The sequence below is a fragment of the Sander lucioperca genome, chromosome 10, assembly GCF_008315115.2.
Source record: "Sander lucioperca isolate FBNREF2018 chromosome 10, SLUC_FBN_1.2, whole genome shotgun sequence".
NCBI lineage: Eukaryota > Metazoa > Chordata > Actinopteri > Perciformes > Percidae > Sander > Sander lucioperca.
The window spans coordinates 37,120,549-37,141,012 of NC_050182.1; the positions used below are offsets into that span (position 1 = coordinate 37,120,549).

General features: G+C 40.6%; 2 protein-coding genes across 2 annotated transcripts; one reads left to right on the forward strand and one right to left on the reverse strand.

Moving 5' to 3' along the window:
- Positions 1-15,126: 15,126 nt before the first annotated feature.
- Positions 15,127-15,908, reverse strand: LOC116035338 (hepcidin-like). The gene is made up of 3 exons (XM_031278368.2): positions 15,747-15,908; positions 15,562-15,639; positions 15,127-15,386 (listed from the first exon to the last, which is right to left on the reverse strand). Exons 1-3 carry the CDS (start codon positions 15,831-15,833, stop codon positions 15,291-15,293), a joined length of 261 nt encoding a protein of 86 aa, XP_031134228.1. The 5' UTR covers positions 15,834-15,908; the 3' UTR covers positions 15,127-15,290.
- A 2,845-nt stretch (positions 15,909-18,753) lies between these two features.
- Positions 18,754-19,530, forward strand: LOC116035337 (hepcidin-like). Its single transcript, XM_031278367.1, has 3 exons — positions 18,754-18,903; positions 19,012-19,089; positions 19,268-19,530. Exons 1-3 carry the CDS (start codon positions 18,817-18,819, stop codon positions 19,361-19,363), a joined length of 261 nt encoding a protein of 86 aa, XP_031134227.1. The 5' UTR covers positions 18,754-18,816; the 3' UTR covers positions 19,364-19,530.
- Positions 19,531-20,464: the final 934 nt, after the last annotated feature.

The window sequence follows — 20,464 nt, forward strand, 5'->3', positions numbered from 1 at the left end:
TCCAACCTCGGCTATCAACTTTCTTCCTGTGAGTCAACCGAGGTGGTGACTCCTTCAGCTCATTACAACATGACTTATTGAAACCAAAACTCTCCCTCTGATGCCTGAAATGTGCGTTTCCTCTGTCTGATGCCATTAGTTACAGCCAGCGGTTGTTCCCTCTTATTACATCCACTTTGAACCCAATCTGTCTCATTAAATAAAAAAAGATTCTGCATTGTGTGATGTACAGTAAAAGTTAGGGTTTAATCCATCAGTATTTGAGGCTGCTGTGACAGTCCTGCCACTACAAACGTGACATTAAACATCACAGAACGCCATCTGCGCAGCTTACCGGCATCCTGGAGCGACACTCCACACTACTGTACCAGCCATTGAACACTGTGCAGGAAAGAAATGACAAATGGAAATGGTATTGTGTGTATGGTTGACCACGGCTGTCCTGAGATTTCCAGCTTCGGCGCTGATGTGGTCGGGCCAGTGTGGGTTTAGAGGGCAGACCGGAGCAACAGTAGGCTGGTTCGGGATCTTTTTCCCTCCAGAAGCCAACAGGATGTCTTTAATGAACCACAGTGTGTTTGAACTGTCGCATCTCACCATACAGCAGTCAGGCCCTCATCGTTGGCGTGCACAACATGAAAAGAAAGAGACGCGGTGAAATAAGAAACATGCTAAAAAAAAAAAAAAATGAAGATGTATCACATCCAGTAAACGCCGTCTCCGAGTCAACGACCACAAATCAAATGTTGGCAATAATGAAGGGGAACATCTTTGGGTAACGTATTGTAGAGGTTTCAAGTGACTGGTGGTGGTGGGGGGGGGGGGCTGCTCATGTTGTGTCCAGGCAAGACGTGTTTTTTTTTTTTTGGTTTCCTACCGCAAACGTCTTCATGTCGGATTTGACGCCACCTCAGAATCAGATTGCAGCCAATGATTTAGTGAAGACTGTAGTTGCTTGTTGATTTATTTCTGAGGTTGTTTTTTTGTTTTAGGGAAACCCTGTTGTTTACCACAGGGTCCACTGTATTGGGGTTGACCCTCCTTGATTTCTACTTGCTGCTACTTGAGTGAGTTTACCTGCTCTGTCCACAAGATGGTGTTGCTGGTGTGTGGTATGAACTGAGCGAGCGAGCTGCGGTGCCATCTATTGTGGCAGCAACAAAGGAAAAACAAGCTTGCGTCATTATCATGATATCTGAAAACTGTGCTGATGGTTCAGTAACTGGGAGTGTTGATATGCTGCATATTTTTTCAATTACTCCAAACTGTTGTTCCGGACCATGCCATAGGAAAATTCTCAAAATACTCCATGTTTGATCTTGTGGGCTCTTGTGAAACTGGAAATGAATGGTGATTAACTATAATGATGATCATCATGGCAAAAGGTTTTGTGCCACAGGTTATTTGACTGTGTAGAGTAGGCCTTAAAAAAAGGAAAGCCCCTCAAAAGGATTACAGTTTGGGAAGAATACTGCACGTGGATCTAACATTCAAGTCACATTGTAGTTGATGAAGCAGAGGTAACGATAATTTACAGTCAGCAAATAAACTTATATCATATTTTATCAAAAAAAAAAAAAAAAAAAAAAAAGGGCAATGGCTCAGACACAAATTCTATAAACGTGTGACAAAGTGGTTTTCTTTCCACGTTGCATGGCAGTGGGAAACATGTGAACTGCTTAGGTCTAGCTCACTTTTATTTATGTGTGTACGTGTGCATGTGTGTGGTGTTGTAGTGGGAGGCTTTGTCGTGTTGAGTGAGGAAAAAAAAAAGGATATGGCTATGATTAAAGTAGGCACTAAAGCAAAGGTGGTAATTGGTGTCATAAACACTCACTTTTCCATTTACCCCCCTAATGAAGCATTCCTGTTTATTCTGAGCAGCCGATTCATCAGAAAAAAAACAGCATCCACTCTGAGCCAGATCTGCTTATATATATTATGGGTGGTGGCATGACGAAGGATGTCAACAAATATGCAATGTACAGGACGCAGCATATACAGGCTTACGCTACTTACTAAAATCAGAACATGAAATGTTTTCGTCTACCGCAGTGAAGCTTTAGTGGACATTTAAGTCATGCATGGCTCGAGGTCAGACCTATGTTCCCACAGCCCAATGTTCCCACATTTCTAAGATGTTTCTTAAAATTAGGCCCTATTCTAGGACATTTTCAAAATTAGGTCTTGTGTTCCTACATTTCCCTTCAAGGGTTAGGGTTAGGCTGGGTTAGGTGTTAGGGGAACATAGGGCCTAATTTTGGAAAATAAATCTTAGAATTGTGAGAACATAGGGCTGTGGGAACATAGGACCTAATTTTCAGTGAAAAAAAGTTCTTAGAAATGTGGGAACATAGGGCTGTGGGAACATAGGCACTCTCCCCATGTCTCGATTTATTCGCCATTATTTCGCCATTTTTAGCCCGCCTACACATGATAAGCGATTTGCTTTCTGCGCACCGCTAGGTAGGGCCTATGTTCCCACAGCCCTATGTTCCCACATTTCTAAGATGTTTCTTAAAATTAGGCCCTATTCTAGGACATTTTCAAAATTAGGTCTTGTGTTCCTACATTTCCCTTCAAGGGTTAGGGTTAGGGTGGGTTAGGGGTTAGGGGAACATAGGGCCTAATTTTGGAAAAAAAATCTTAGAAATGTGGGAACTGTGGAAACATAGTGCCTAATTTTGAAAAAATCTTAGAAATGTGGGAACATAGGGCTATGGGAACATAGGGCCTAATATTCAGTGAAAAAAAAGTTCTTAGAAATGTGGGAACATAGGGCTGTGGGAACATAGGCACGCTCCCCATTATTCGCTAAGTCCACCATCATTTCGCCATTTTTAGCCCGTCTACACATGATAAGCGATTTGCTTTCTGCGCACCGCTAGATAGGGCGCAGAGCAAAGCGCAGAGAGCAAAGCACAGCGCAGGTTTACGTCATTGAGAGCGGCAACTGGTAAGGAAGCTATTTCCCGTTGCTAGGTAACGACAAGTTTGTTAATATACGTTAGACCTCACAATCCTGTTTATCCCATCTGACTGCTGACATTACGCCATGCGTAAGTGTTCCTGCCAAGATCGTGATACGTCTTGAAAAAGGTGTACAGTTCAGGGGACTCCGAGACACAGAGGATGAGCTTTTCTTCCATTGTTTTGCCGGTCGTATATGTGTCGCCTCTGGCTACTTCACGTACGGCTGTTATCTCATTGGTTGCGCTTTCGAGAGATCGGTGGCAACTAGGTCAAAGTTGAAATAATTTGAACTTTGAGCGCAGCGCAAAGCAGCAAATCCGAGCGTTGCGCGACTCCAGGGATAGCGCAGCGCATAGTTGGGCGGCACTGCTCTTCCCATAGGAAATCAAGCGCAAAGCCAGCTATCATGTGTAGGCGGTTTTACCCCGGGAAGTGTTAGCGTTTCTACTTAGGGCTGGGCGATGTATTGATATTATGTTGATATCAATATATGAGGCTAGTTAGCGTCTTAGATTTTGGATATCATGAAAATCGGAATATGACACAATGTTTTGTACTGGTTTTAAAGGCTGCATTACAGTAAAGTGATGTCATTTTCTGAACTAACCAGACTGTTCTAGCTGTTATATTAATTGCCGTTACCCACTTAGTCATTATCTCCACATTACTGTTGATTATTTATCAAAAATGATGTCATTGTGTACATTTTCTGTGAAAGCAACAATAGTCAACCCTACAATATCGCCGCAATATTGTCATCAATGTAGTTGATCAAAAATATCATGATATAAAATGTTCTCCATATTGCCCAGCTCTGTTTGTACTCCATTTTTTTTAAATTGCGACAAATTGAAAATGCGCATAAAAACAGGAGAATAGAAATGTACAGCACAGAAGAAGCTTTCCATCAAATGTGTAGGCTTCCTTTCCGTTGGTTAACATGGAACATAATATGGAGTTCAATAAGGAGATGAAATATAAATCGGCCTGACTCTCAGCTTTTCTGTCCTCATCTCTTCCTCAGGTTTCTGCAAGCACAAGCTGAAACCCTATTGTTAAACAATCTCCTCAGATAGTGGGTCAGTTTAGGGGACATTTTGGTCTACAACCTCTCACCTTTAGCCAAACATCCCCTCCCATCCTTAATGGATGAAGTGTTTGAAGGCTGGTTTAGAAAAGGGCTCAAAACAATTAAGGACCTATATATTGGCACCGTGTTTATATCTGTCCGCAACTCTAACAAATACAATCTCCCACATTCATCTTTTTAGATATTTTCCAGATCGCCACTTTGTGAGAAACACCGATCCACAATTCCTACACCCCTAAATCTGCCTTAGATAACATCTTAGAGGTCAATATCAGTGACAGGGCTTCTATTTCTCGCATGCGTGGCTCACTTCATTTCTATGAGACCCGCTATCCTCTCTTCATATAATACTGTATTGTTTATATTGGTTCTGGAAAATAAGAATAGAAAAAATCAGCCTTATGATAACCTTATGGTTGTTTTTCTTTTACTTGCAGTTTTTATATTATTTCTTTTTGCATCCCATTGATTTAACTGACAGATGAAACATGTAGATGACAGCTGGAAGTGTATATGTATGTGTGTATGCATGTGTGTTTATTAGTGCTGTCAGTTAAACACGTTATTAACGGCGTTAACGCAAACTAATTTTAACGCCGTCAATTTTTTTATCGCAAGATTAACGTTCTTTTTGGCCTAGCAAACTTTGTCGTTTTTTTCACATGCTGTTGCAAGTAACGCTAGAAAAACTACAACACCATACCGGATCTAGCTAGACCGGAAACAAAACAACAGGCACGCTGCACACACTTGTTTGGGCCATAGACAGTATGGTTTGGGCTTGCGAGCCGCCCAAAGAGTAGTACATACCTGCAAACTAGTCGCTTTTTGGTGAAAATTGCCGTTTTGAATGGGGTCCGAGACCCGGTGCTAATACGGCACCGGTGCCTTAACGACTGTTATCTACCGGACCGAATAGCAACGCGGATTTCGGTGCCTTATTTAGGTGCCACTTAAATGCCTGCGCTTCTCTCGGATGCTCCAAAAACGGACGTTAGAGGGAACTGAAACATCGCCGCACAGGACGCTAGTCAACACTACACTTAGCAGCAGGTAACGTTAGCCTACTGTTAGCTAGCAGCTGGAGTAAACATGGTTAAAATGCTGACAGCTTAACGGTATAAAGTGTGACTGTATTTCACTGGAGAGGATTCTAACACCAGACTGTAGCTGCCGTTGTCTGAAAAACTCAATCTCTGTTCTTCTATTGACTTGTGTTCTTGTGTCCCTGTGAAACGTCATCTCGTGTTGCCAAAGTACTGTCCCAATACACAAGTTCGCATTTCACCAAGAACAGTTAAGACTCCCGGAAATGTTCTTGACACGCCCATTTTACCGAGGATCAGAGCCATGTCTTTCTCTATCTATAACACTAATAGGGACACCTAGGACACACCAGTGCATAGGCCTACTTCTTTTTTAATTTAAACTGACTTAAACTAATACACTAATAATAGTAGGGATCGTGTTCCACTCTTTTTTTCTTCCAAGAACAACCAGCAAGAATGTTCTCCCCAAGAACACAAGTCCGTTCTTTGCATTCTTGAGATTGAGAAACACCCACAGACTCAGCCTCGCCTCGCGAGCCTTGTGGTGCATTCAAAGTTATTGTAAAATACCCTTTTCCCATCCAGTGGTTGTTTTTGCCGTTTTGTGCTCCTTTTTTTTTTTTAATCAACTTTTTATTGTTTTATATTTTTGAACATATAGAACAGACACATACAATTGAACAAGGTGCTCCTTTTTTAAATATATATATATATTTAAAAAAGGAGCACCTTGTTCAATTGTATGTGTCTGTTCTATATATATATATCTTTCGGTTCAGGCACCGTTTTAAAAGTATCGTATCATGTTGATAATAGCATTAAAATGAGAAAAAATAATGGGACAAAAAGAAATCAAGGGACATTTAAAATAGATACAAATGTGCTATTAATTGCGAGTTAACTATGACATTAATGCAATTAATCGCGATTAAATATTTTAATCGTTTGACAGAACTAGTGTTTATGTGTAAGTATATATGCATGTATGAGTATGTATACACATATAAATAAGTGAAGAATTAAATTGTTTGTGTACAAGTACAAAAGTAGAAAAAGCGGGTAGGACCAGAAAAGTTTTTTTTACTTCTTCCTACTCCTTTTTGAACATTGGAATCCTTATTTGAATCATTTGCAATCATTTTGAAAGATATGTTTGTTTTGTTGTTTTTTTTTTTGCTTGTGCTGAAATGTGTGTGTGTGTGTGTGTGTATTTCTACATCTTGTTTTTACTTTTTTAAGTTTAGGAGCCAGAGGTTGAGGGACGGCCGTGGGGTTGGGAGGGTCGACAGTTTTGTTGTCATTACTTACAATTCCTCATGGGGGCCACAGAAACAATGCACTATAGCTTTAACTCCGAAAAAACAACAACTTGAAACATATAACACGTCTCTCTCAGGAGAGCCCTATTAGCGTAGAACAGCACTGGGCAGAACAGCAATTACAAAATTGGTAAAGGTTGAATCACTGTTTTAGAAACTGGCAATAAAAATGGACATTTAATCACAGGAAAATATTAAGGATAATTACTTTTTGGCAGGGTGAGGTCGGTTTTCATCGCAGGTTTTTACGGACTGCCACCTCTGAAGCTGTTAAACAAAACAAAGACTAAAAATAAAATAAAATAAGTATATCTAAAAAACCTGACACATTGGTTTCATCCTTACAGACAAAACACACTCACACTCTTTAGTCTTTGGGAATCTGCCATCATTAAACGGAGTATATTTTATGGCGGCTAGGATAGGGGAAAGTAAAACTTAAGATTCAGGGGTTTTGACAGGGTCAGACCTAATTCGCAGCTAAACAGTCACTTTTAATCTATTTTTCTGCAATTGACCTGACTCTGTTTGCTCTCAGGTTGTGTCTTTATGGAGGTAGTTATCACTGGAGGACAGCACTGTCACACAGTCCAGACACAGGCTTGTTTTACTGCTGATCGGCCTCTGCCAGCTTCTCCGCACACACTGGCGGTGGCTGCTGCAATGCAGAGTGTCGAGACATAAGAGATATAAAGTCACAGTAACTGGCTGCTCATAATCATAAATATCCAGAGGGAAATGTCGCTGTTGACTAATATGCAGTATCAGAGGACCCAAGATGTCACAAAGGCCAACAATTATAAACAGCTCATAAAACTGTGTGTGTGTGTGTGTGTGTGTGTGTGTGTGTGTGTGTGTGTGTGTGTGTGTGTGTGTTTTCAGTGGTCTGACAAATTCTTTATTACGACCGGAAGTGTTTAACTAAATATTACGCCTGCCAGCCCTCTAGCTGCTTAGATTAGGATCTGTTTAACATTCTTCTCTTTCCTTTTAAAAAGTAACATATATCTATTAGGGCCATCTGCGTTTCCAGGTCAACCCCACTTTCAAACCTGATTCTTTTTCGACTTTGCCGCTCACCCAGTACATGCAACGTTAATTTATCGCAATCCTTTGAAGAGGGGACCTGGAGGAAGCTCGCCCAGTCAGTGTGTTCCCTTTGCCTTTCCAAATCCAAATGCTGTGTGGCATGTTTGACATAGGGAATGAAAGGAACAACGCAGGTTGTCAGGTAGGAAAGAGCCAGGGTACAAGGCCACGGCAATCAGGAAAACTTGGTCCGGCACTAGGCATGACCTCAATAAAATACCTCCAGTCCTACTTTTAAAAGCATTAGTCCAGGGCAAATTAAAAAGTAGAGTGCAATTAAAAGAAATCACTGTGTAAATGTTAGCATGTGGAAGTTTTTCTTTTCCTTTTCCCTTTTTCCCCCCCTTCCTCCTAGCTGAACAAAGAATGCCCCAGAGGCAGAGCTGCGCAGCTGCTGAATATTACTACACCCATGTGTCTTAAATAAGACCCCATTATAATCAAAATCATAAAAAAGGTAATGTGGCTCTCTTAAACATTTAAATTTAAGTTAACCAATGTAGAGTTCAAGCCTTTGTGAGCGTTTTTGTAGTTCCTAATTGAATCTTTGGGAGAAACAGATTGAGCAGCCATCAAAGGAGTCATAATTATTTGTAACAAATACATTGCTCTATTGAAAGTACTTAAAGGAAAAGTATATGTGATTACCAGATCTATTTCTGCAAACATTTTGTGTTTGTCCTTATGACCAGACGATGCATCCAGGGAAATGCCTCTGTTATGCAAGACCGCGAGAAAGAGTTTACAGAGCATGTTGACTGATACAATCAGCTGCAGCACACTAAAAATGTGTGTGATGTAGGAGGTTATTTCCAAAAAACTCAAAACTGCATGGACTATGCAGCTGCACAATGGTAACATCAGAATTATGGGATGTCCTAGTGGCCTAGTGGTCTTGTAATGGATTCCTGGGTTCAATACACTAAGAAATATCTGGGTATTAAGAATTGTATGACTGTATATTTTAACAGATTAATCTAAAATCTAAAAAACTGATACATTGGTTTCATCGATACAAACACAAAACACACTCACAGCCGTGAAGGAAGATGTAGTGTCTTTAGTCTTTGGGAAACTAAATCATTAAACGGAGTATATTTTATGGCGGCTAAGATAGGGGAAACTTAACAGAAATTCTCCACACAGAATGTGTTTCACAGTTGTATTCATACAACTGTGAAACATACATTTAAAATTACATACCGTCACCGTCTAAGGAGATTTTTTTTGACTTTTGTGACCCTTTATACAACGTTTTTGTTGCTTTCTTTCGACCTCTCTGAGGCCTTTCCGATGTTTTTGTTGCTTTTTTCGGCATTTGTCGCTTTTTTTGAAGTTTTTTTTCAAATGTTCCGTATTTCAATTGTAGCTACACATAATTTCCATTTTTTAAGTACGGGGCAAAGTCCGGGTAATGAGCTGCCAGAACTTTTTCTGTTTATTTACGGATTTATTTCTTAGAGTTAGCAATGGCTTTCAGTTTCACTGCGTCTGGGACGGCTGCTCTCGTGTATCCTCGCTCATAGCTCCTCGGAGATCCCTCCTCGATCCTCGATCCTAGCTCCTCTGGGCAGGAATAAGAGCTTTGGGACGGCCTTCACAAAGGAGGGCCAGAACGACTTCTGATTCAAGCTAGGAGCAAGGAGATATCAAATAAAAGACTTAGGAAGCAGCCGTTGTTGCCTAAAATTAACTAGTTCCATTTCACAACGTTTACTACATGTTTAAACCTGCACTTGTAACGTTAAATAGAACGGTCACATAAACCGCCACTGTGCAGCTGTAAATAGAATGGTCGTATGTGTCGTTTTGGGAGTCCATTGGAGTTTATCCAGAGCAACTTCCAAACTAATCTAGTAGACTCTGATACAACCGTCTTGTAGAACAAAACCCGCAAAAGAATAGACAAAAATGTGAGAAAAAAAATAAAAATACACTTCATTAAAACAGCTGACTTACTTAGACAACCTGCGGTAGTCAGAGGAGCTCATTCAAAGTGGATTTGAAGTGAATTAATTTTCAGAGAAACCAACAATTTGTGGATACATTCGGTGGGGCCTACTGGTCTGCAGAAGTCTGCTGTATGCTCAACCCTTTAGTTAGAAGTCACTGAGGGTGTCGCCTCACACCAGGACAGATGAGTTTCCATGGGAGGAACAAAGATGTCTGGCCAAATCCACTTTTCCCCCTTATTAAAATGGATATTTCCGAGCTGTCAGAGGGTGATGTCTGGGTTTTCAGAGAGTCTTGCTGATTTCTCGCTGACAGAGGGCTTCCTTTACCCATAGGTTCAATATCTCCTGTGGCTCTCCCTCCCACCGTGCGGTATAGCGGGTTCCCTATGGGTCCCGAGCCAGTACAGCTCTGGCAAGCTGTTCACTTTTCACTTAGCGCCACACACTAATTTACTGAGACTCTACACTGTTTCAGGTCCGCGGTGCATTTCCCACGTTCCAGCTGAGAAAATATATCATTAGTCCCTCATCGTGTAATGCTTGCCACGTTACGTTATAAAAGCTGGGTGTAAAGCGACATGGATAAAACAGGAGCGATTTCCAGTGTGCCTCATTTTGACTGCCTGCTTGGAATAAGTGGTGGGCGTTAAGAATTTAAAAAGGGGACAAGATGCGGTGTTGAAAAGGCCATTTTGCTTACTAAATACTCCTGGGTGGCTGGAAAACTAAGCATTTCCATTGCTAATGCCTCCAATAACGTATTACAGCCATACGAGTGTAAGCCTTTACGAGCCTGCCTTGAAAGTTATATGGATTAATTAACTTTCCAGGCAAATTAAGATTCCATGCTAATTGTAGTCTAGGTACATTTAATGAGATCGAAACAGAAGATGGGTACTGCACAAATAAGTCCCCCCCCCCGACCCCCCCACATATGGTTACTCTCTGCTGTAACGCTCGATAAAAGAATAAAAAGAAGTTTGTTTACTGCTCAGAGGCAAAGACTCCACAGTTAGGCCGACATCCACAGAACTGTCGCAGAGTCCAACCTTTGTGTTGCTCTGTCATTACGCGCCGAGTGTGAGCGAAGACCCTTTTTTTGGCACGAGACCACAGCTTTCTGGGTTCTTCACTTCACAAACATTTTTACAGGCGTGACAGGCTGCGACCGAGCGGGCCGCAACAGACAGCTCTGTCACCTCAAAACAACCACCCCGCAGGGCCACACGGGACGGCTAAATATATCGCCTCCCAGGAACTGTTGAGTCTGACCGGCTATCTTGTGGCTTAATTAACTAACACAGGACACAGGCGCAGCAAATTAGAGGCCAGTGGAAGCTCTTTGACTGAATGCTTTGCAGGCTTACCACATGGCGACCACAATGCAAATGGCCTCTTATATCACTCATTGGTGCCATATTGTACACCCAGTCACCCCACTTCATAGGGCTGGGATGACATGCTTTAGTCCCGATTCGATTCTTTCACGATACATGGGTGCCGATTCAATTTGTAATGCGATTTTCATTTCCTTCTTTAACAAAACCAAAAGTTGAAAAATACACTTCTAGAGACAACATATCATGGGACATTTCTATAAACTGATAGTTTTTCTAAGAAGAATGCACATCACGTATCATCCATCAGTCAGTCAGTCAGTCTGACATTATTTCATTTGTAAAGAAACAGCTGCTTTCGCTCTGTTTTGCTGGAAACGCAGCGCAGCCATATTAACAGAAAATATATATATAATTTAATTTTTTTTTTTTTTTTTAAACTATCGATTCTAGGGAAAAAAATCGATTAAAAGAAAGATAGTCGCAAAACAAAATCCTGATATATACGATTTTTTTCCCCACCCCTACCACTTTACATCTTTACTCTGTGTTTAGCATTTTACCCAGTGCTCCTACCCGTCCACATTACTTAGAAACCATCTTCTACACCTCCATCCCTCTGTTTCCTTAATCACAAGTGCACAAGCCATTCATGTGGCAGCAATTTGGGCCGGCCGACACCCAGTGGTGAATGTGCCTGACCCCCTTTCTGCCCCCTCTAGCCCCCTCCCCCTCCGACACCCTCAGGAAAGCCACATCTATTGCAGGAGCCTTCAGGGCCCTTGCTGTCGGCCCCAGCCCATTAAAGTCAGGGTTGTGTGTGTTGGCATCTATGAATCAGAGGTATTACAGGTTACAAAATGTTGTTCTGGGCATGTAAGCGACTTCAGCAATGAGCATGGCAGTCTACTCTACTGTATAAACACAGTTTCAGGAGCACTATAATCCTATTTAAATACCATTATTGTGCAATTTCTATAAAAGTCTCTCGCAAGGATCAGTGGCGTTTTAATGAAAGTCATAAGCATCCATGTTACCTAGTTAAAACCAGTGTGCCTTTGCAGTGGTATCTGCTATTATTTATATCTTTTATCAGGAGTAGTGGAAAATGATAAAAAAAGAGCTTACATTAAAGCAAAATCCATGAATGCATTTATTACATCCTCATATTAGGAAATAGAGTAGCAGTTTCACTTTTTTTGCATTCACAGTAGCAGAACACAGGTTTTGTTGGTGCAGGGGCTCCTGTTAAATTGTTTCATTGCCACAGAAAAGCAGTGCCCTTTGACTCCGTGCAGAAGACATCATCCGCTTACAAGCTCTCACAATAAAACCCACGCGCGCTGTAATAAGCCCCGCTTTGTTTCCAATACATCCAAGTGAAAACATTTATTGGACTAATTACAATGGTCTCCCATTGGATTTTCTTCCTGTCTTACACATGCTTTGGCAAAGTTCCCAGTATTGTGTCAGAGCGTCTCACTAGCCATGGCTGTGGTTCTAACTGCCATGCATAGAGAGGCGAGGAGAGGAAAGAAAAGAAGGGAAAGCACGGTGGAAGCAAACAAGGAATAGTGAATTAACACTGTGGCGGTTGTGTGCTTTCGATGGTCAGAGGCCATACTTCTCATCTTATTTTCAAACAGAAATGCAGATGGACTTTCTGTCATGGCCTTGTTTTGAGGGAAGATGTAAAGATTGAGGGCACTGTGAGAGGTGCAAGGAGCATGGGGGATGCTTTATGCGTTTGGTAGCGATTAGTCTGTCATACATAAATCAAGCTAATTCCTAGTAGGAACAGCAAATGCATGGGAACAGGGGGGTGAGAACTGGACAGAGACAAAAACAGGATGATGTTGAGACAGGGACAGACGGGGTCAGTGCAGATAGGTATAGTAACCCTCTGAGATCATACCTCTTATGTCATATTCAATATTTGGCCCCTTCTTCAGCCATTGGCCTTTTTTCACAGCAGACATTTTGACTTGGTGTTACTCCTGACATTAAAGACAGCTCAGTTCTGTCCAGGTGTCCCAGTAAGCCGTGACAGTGACAGTGAGCCAGCGTGCACAATACCAGGACCCTGAAACTGAAGCAGCTAAGGGACCGTTCGGTATTTATGGAATGGACCATCGGAGGAAAATAGGGGAGGGTCATGTCTTTTTATTTTTTGCTGAGGGGAGGGTCATCCAACATTTTTTAGTCTGGGCGGGGGGGGTCACCCAACTTTTTTATTCATGAAAAGAGCAAAATTTCAAAGTGGCTTGTTTGGTGCATATTTATCCATGTAGCTCTCAGTCTCGGCCCCCTAGCAGATGGTCTGACCCCATACGCGGAGTTTGCTGGGGGGGCAGGAGGAGCACTGCCCCCCCTGGTGGCTCAAACAGGTAATTGCATTGTTTAAAAAATTTGTGGAATAATTACATCTGGCATGACCAGATATTAAATACATATCTTAAATAACACAAAACAACTAAATGGTGATAGGTAATACATCTGATTTCATATACTGCTTTAGTAAAAAAATCTTGCCGTGCCAACCTTGCAATAAAGGTTTCCTAAATGCCATGTATATAAATGTGATGTCAGCTTACTAATTGATTGTGGGTTTTGTGTAGATTTGGACTTTTATACGTTTATTCCACTTTGTTTAAACGGTGAAGTGGAGAGGCCTCGTTCACCTGTTTGGAGCTGGCTGGTGAATGTGACGCTCGTATCGGCCTTGCTGGATACACCGTGTCATTTACCTTTTTGTGGATCTACTGATCGCTGTGGATTACTTTTTTTCCGTGTCATTGGATTACGGCAAAATAGGGATCTTTTTTTTCAACGTGTCTTAATGTTTTATGGTGTGACTGCGCTTCGTTTCTGCGTTTGGAGAGGCATCTCAACAGACTGTAGGTCCAACACTGATTGTTCACTGTTACATTTTAGTTGAATTTAAGCGTCTGTCTATTGGGATCCGATTGGATTTCATAAGGGTGAATTGTTAAATTGTTACAATGTAACTTAAAATCTGCTTTAAAAATAAACATATATGTTTTGGAATATAATGTTCAGCTTCGGCAGCTTTACCTATGTGCTAAAATATTACAATGATGAAGTCTAGTGACAAGTCCATAGCAACCAGTGTTGACTTTGTTATTTCCCAGTTTCCTTTGCTGAATGGTCTCAATGTTTTATTGTTTTATTTCATATGAATACTAGTTTACTAGAGGAGTAACTTAGTATTTGAAGTAATGCAGTAATGCATGAAGTGTGCATTTAGTTTCCATACTTTAGTTAGTGAGTAAATCTACTGAAATGGCCACCACACCATAACAGAGGAGTGTGATGTGTAAGATGAGAATGCAGAGGTTAACTCCTGTACGTCATGGCTGCAAAAATCGAATGGTATCTGTACTTCTTTGCTAAGTGTAAACTTGCATGCAAGGGGAGGGTCAATCCTCTTTTTCAAATCATTTTGGAGGGTCATAGGAAAATTGTTACTGAAGAGGGGAGGGTCACGTCTTTTTAGAGTAGAGGCCACAAAACTCCTCCGGTGGCCCCTTAATTAAATAACGAACGGTCCCTAAATGGAATTCTGCCATCATAATTAATGTTATTGTCTCCACCGGTGCTTTTCCTACTGTGGTAAAATGTCAAAATGTCTTCTGTGAAAAAGTTCTATTTCTAATTAAAACACTTTACACAACAAAAAATTAAGCTTGCATCCACTCATTTACATGTTTCTCGTAACTAAAACATTCTGTATTTGAGTTCATTTAAAATGTCTTAGATTACCTCAGCTTTAATAATCCAAACCCTGTGTACATATCTAAGCCTATCTTAGGTGTAAGATGTGCATCGTCATGTTAACAGCATAATTGTCCATTTAGTTCTTTTACACACTTCACTATAGTGCACAAACCTCCCCCCTGGCACTGCGTGCATCAGTGTTGTTTTAAACAGAAGTTATTTTTCATTTGAATGGCGTACAGTCTCCTTTTAAACACAGCTGCAACATTTCGTAAAGGTAAAAATATAATACAATGACATTTTTTCAACTTCTTCCACCAAAGACCTTTTTTCACAGCAGACATTTTGACTTGGTGTTACTCCTGACATTAAAGACAGCTCAGTTCTGTCCAGGTGTCCCAGTAAGCCGTGACAGTGAGCCAGCGTGCACAATACCAGGACCCTGAAACTGAAGCAGCTAAATGGAATTCTGCCATCATAATTAATGTTATTGTCTCCACCGGTGCTTTTTCTACTGTGATAAAATGTCTTCTGTGAAAAAGTTCTATTTCTAATTAAAACAATTTGACACGATTGCATATAGTGACATTAAACTTTATTGTGAAAATCCACAGCAGTATCAGATATTTAGCAAAACCAGTGGACGATGCAGTCACATCACTGAGTACATGCACATTAACTACAGCATGATGAAGTTTAGAAACATCAGAATTTGACAGTAGTTGTTGGAGCAGGAATCCTCAGAATCTGCAGCACAATCCGCAGACACCGGGGGTGCAGCAGCCGCAGCAAACACGACAATCAAAGCCACGCTTGTGTCTGTTGTTATACGGCATCTGTGTGAAAGACAAAAGACATGAGCAATGTGTTCATCTCCAGCATCACTCACTCTGTCTATTCTCTCTCCTTCTATAGAGAGCATCAGGGCACTTTGTAGGGAAAACACACATTCACTTCCATTTAAATGAGCTCAATGTAGTGGGCCAAATCCATTCAGTTAGCTGAACGTACCTTCCATGAGTCCACTGATGTCTCCTCATGTTCAGCAGCCGGATTCTCAATGCCCATTGGTTCCTCCAGCTCTTGCACCTGTTGAGGAGTTGAGCACATTTACAGTAGAACCACATTTTAGCATTTTGACAAAACATTTATAGCTAATAATAAGTGAATGAAATGATTTTAAGTCAGGTTCTTACTTCAGTGACTGGGACAGCAGAGATCTCCTGAATACAAATAAAGGTGAGCACGACGGCCACTGCAACTGCAACACTGAATGTCTTCATCTTAGGATGGTTCAAATTGTTCAATCAAGTAGACTTCTTCAGACCTTTTGGTGACTCTGTCAGCTCTTTGAGTGATTCCCCTGTGTGATGGCTGAGTGTGTAAAACATGCTGATATTTATACTCACTCAGGCCACTGTTGCTCCATCACTGGCAATGGTTGGAGGAAAGTCCAGAGGAATGGGATGTTCCCTTGTTTTGATTGTAGGATTCTAATGTTAAAAGGAGACTGTACACCATTCAAAGGAAAAATAACATCCATTTAAAACTGATGCTGGCAGTGCCAGGGCGGAGGTTTCACCATAGTGAAGGACTAAATGGACAATGATTCTGTTAACATGACGATGCACATCTTACCCCTAAGATAGGCTTAGATATGTACACAGGGTTTGGATTATTAAAGCTGAGGTAATCTAAGACATTTTAAATGAACTCAAATACAGAGTGTTTTAGTTACGAGAAACATGTAAAAATGAATAGCATTACAAAAGTGTACAATCCAACTTAACATTTGGTCAGAAATTCAACAACCTGCTGGTAATATTGTCAGAAAATGACTATTGAAATATAATAAGGGAAGAGTTTATTTGTTAAAATGAATAAAACCCATTTTTAATGAATAAGCACACACACCAATTGTCCCTGGATGGAAATTCCTTCGATTGGACAAAGAAAACATGGTTAAATAAAATTTTTACATCTTGTGGCACATAATTTAGACTTCTTTCATCTTCAAGTGGAAGTAAGCTTAAATCGTTCAACTTCAGTTTCTTTGACTGATTTGATAAAAGCTTCACTAGAACAAGGACTCAACCAGACCAACAGCTCCAGGCCACTGAGAAGTTATATTGTAATAATTGGTTGTATTATTAAAAGATAAGGTGATGATTCCTCTTAATATGAAAACAAACAGATGTGGATCCATTCATGGTTCTATTTGTTGACACTGATATTGGAAATTTTTTTGCACAAGATACTGTGTTTTGAAAGACTACTTGAAAGAGAATACAAATGGCCTCTGCTTTTATTAGTGCTACCAACAGGTGTCAATTTGGGTTTGATGACAAATAAGATATAAATAAAAATAAGGAAATCAAAATGTGCTCATCATGATTGGATGTAATGAACCAGATCATACAGTAATTTCAGGAAATGCTGAAGGTGATGCTTCCCGTTTTATATTGTAGCAGATGTGGCTACCAGCGTGGCTTGCCCTCGGCACAAACCACAGCCAAGACAGACGATTCACAAACAGGACTTATTTTACGGCTGCTGACACATTTGTAACATAAATTCACACACTTTGTGACCGTACGTCTCTGGTTGCCCGGCATCTCTCGCGCACAGTCCAGTTGCTCAGAGTTTTTAACACAGTAAAAAAAAAAAAACAATATCTCACAGAGCAGCTTCCTTCTGTCTGTGGTGTGTGGCCGTCATCTGAAAGTCCAGCACAACACTGCTTATAAAGGGGGAATGTAATTAGACAAGCTCCAGCTGTGTCAATGAACACACCTGGCAGGCTCTGCTCTCGTTAGCCATGCCCACACCTGTCTCAGCTGCAGCTGATTGCAGACCATGCTCACCTGCACACATATTAAAAAATGAATGCTAATCATCTGTATATTGCAGCAGATGTGGAGCCCTTCATGGAAATGTTTGTTGACACTCACGTGATCATTTAAACCATTTACTCAGATCAGAAGTTTTTTATTTATTTATTTTTTGGGGGGGCATTTCTGCCTTTATTGGACAGGAAAGCTGAGATATGAAAGGGGAGAGAGAGGGGGGAAGACATGCAGGAAAAACGTCATGGGTCGGACTCGAAACCTGGACCTTCTGCGTCGAGCAATAAACCTCTGTATATTTGCGCCCGCTCTACCAACTGAGCTAACCGGCCACAGGTCAGAAGGGTTTTCAGTAAATGGGACAGAGTTACTGTACATGAAGAAAGGGCTTTTGGTTATTGCACAAGATATTTGGACGGACTGAAGCACCTAGAAATGAAAATGACCCCTGACTGTATCAGTGTTAACTTCACACTGATTACTTTGTTTGTTTTTTGAATATGTTTTTACACTGACAATCTTCAAAAGAAAAAAATAATGCAAATATAATAATAGTTGGGTGTTTTTTCTGGACAATTCTGAAAATTATTATACTTGTAATTACATTCATGTCAGAGTGTTTAATGTTTATTATATATGACATTGATCTATGAACAATCGGTAACAAATGCCAAGACATCAGGATAACTATTGCAATAAGGTTCAATAAGGGAAAAAAAGCTTTTACAAAATCAACTTTCATTATATATGCCATCTTCAAGTTCAGGTTCAAGTTCAAGTTCAATACTTTGCCATGTCAACACAGTTGATTGGTGCCAATCAGGTTAGAAAAGGCAATACATACACAGGAACATACAGTACATAAAAGACAATCACATAGACAATCATTCAAACCAGTAAAAAACTGTGAAGACCTTGTGTTATTGCAACTTCCCATAAAGTGTTTTGTGCAGTCTATAAAGTGCATTTGAATAAGATGCATTTAGTACAGGTTTACTCTGCAAGGTGCCTGAGCATTAAGGAGCCTAATAGTGGCAGGGTAAGTACTGTTGCAAAAGCGGGATGTTTTGCCCCTGAGACTTTGAACTCTCTTTCTCTCGGTGTGTTCTTTCTGTAGAAAATAAAGGTTCATGGTAGATTTCATATTGTCACACTGGGCCCTGACTTTTACCTTAACCTTAACCCTCCCATTCCTCTGGACTTTCCTCCAACCATTCCCAGCATCATTCAGGGAGTGATGCAAGCCCATTCCTGGAGCCATGTCAGTGCTGCCAGTGATGGAGCAACAGTGACTTAAGTGAGTATAAATATCAAGTTTTACACACTCAGCCATCACACAGGGGAATCACTCAAAGAGCTGACAGAGTCACCAAAAGGTCTGAAGAAGTCTACTTGATTGAACAATTTGAACCATCCTAAGATGAAGACATTCAGTGTTGCAGTCGCAGTGGCCGTCGTGCTCACCTTTATTTGTATTCAGGAGATCTCTGCTGTCCCAGTCACTGAAGTAAGAACCTGACTTAAAATCATTTCATTCACTTATTATTAGCTATAAATGTTTTGTGAAAATGCTAAAATGTGCTTCCTACTGTAAATGTGCTCAACTCCTCAACAGGTGCAAAAGCTGGAGGAGCCAATGGGCATTGAGAATCCGGCTGCTGAACATGAGGAGACATCAGTGGACTCATGGAAGGTACGTTCAGCTAACTGAATGGATTTGGCCCACTACATTGAGCTAATTTAAATGGAAGTGAATGTGTGTTTTCCCTACAAAGTGCCCTGATGCTCTCTATAGAAGGAGAGAGAATAGACAGAGTGAGTGATGACGCTGGAGATGAACACATTGCTCATGTCTTTTGTCTTTCACACAGATGCCGTATAACAACAGACACAAACGTGGCTTTAAGTGTCGCTTTTGCTGCGGCTGCTGCACCCCCGGTGTCTGCGGATTGTGCTGCAGATTCTGAGGATTCCTGCTCCAACAACTACTGTCAAATTCTGATGTTTCTAAACTTCATCATGCTGTAGTTAATGTGCATGTACTCAGTGATGTGACTGCATCGTCCACTGGTTTTGCTAAATATCTGATACTGCTGTGGATTTTCACAATAAAGTTTAATGTCACTATATGAAATTGTGTCAAAGTATTTTAATTAGAAATAGAACTTTTTCACAGAAGACATTTTGACATTTTATCACAGTAGGAAAAGCACCGGTGGAGACAATAACATTAATTATGATGGCAGAATTCCATTTAGCTGCTTCAGTTTCAGGGTCCTGGTATTGTGCACGCTGGCTCACTGTCACGGCTTACTGGGACACCTGGACAGAACTGAGCTGTCTTTAATGTCAGCAGTAACACCAAGTCAAAATGTCTGCTGTGAAAAAAGGTCTTTGGTGGAAGAAGTTGAAAAAATGTCATTGTATTATATTTTTACCTTTACAAAATGTTGCAGCTGTGTTTAAAAGGAGACTGTACGCCATTCAAATGAAAAATAACGTCTGTTTAAAACAACACTGATGCACGCAGTGCCAGGGGGGAGGTTTGTGCACTATAGTGAAGTGTGTAAAAGAACTAAATGGACAATTATTCTGTTAACATGACGATGCACATCTTACACCTAAGATAGGCTTAGATATGTACACAGGGTTTGGATTATTAAAGCTGAGGTAATCTAAGACATTTTAAATGAACTCAAATACAGAATGTTTTAGTTACGAGAAACATGTAAATGAGTGGATGCAAGCTTAATTTTTTAATTTCAGTTTCGTTGACTGATTTGATAAAAGCTTCACTAGAACAAGTACTCAATCAGACCAACAGCTCCAGGTCACAGTGAAGGTACATTGTAATAATTGGTTGTATTATTAAAAGATAAGGTGATGATTCCTCTTAATATGAAAACAAACAGATGTGGATCCATTCATGGTTCTATTTGTTGACACTGATGTTGTGGTCACATGACACAAGCACACAGGCCAGCAGGGTTTTCAGTAAATGAGAGGGAGTGAAGTCGGGGAAATAGATTTTTGCACAAGATACTGTGTTTTGAAAGACTGAAGTTATA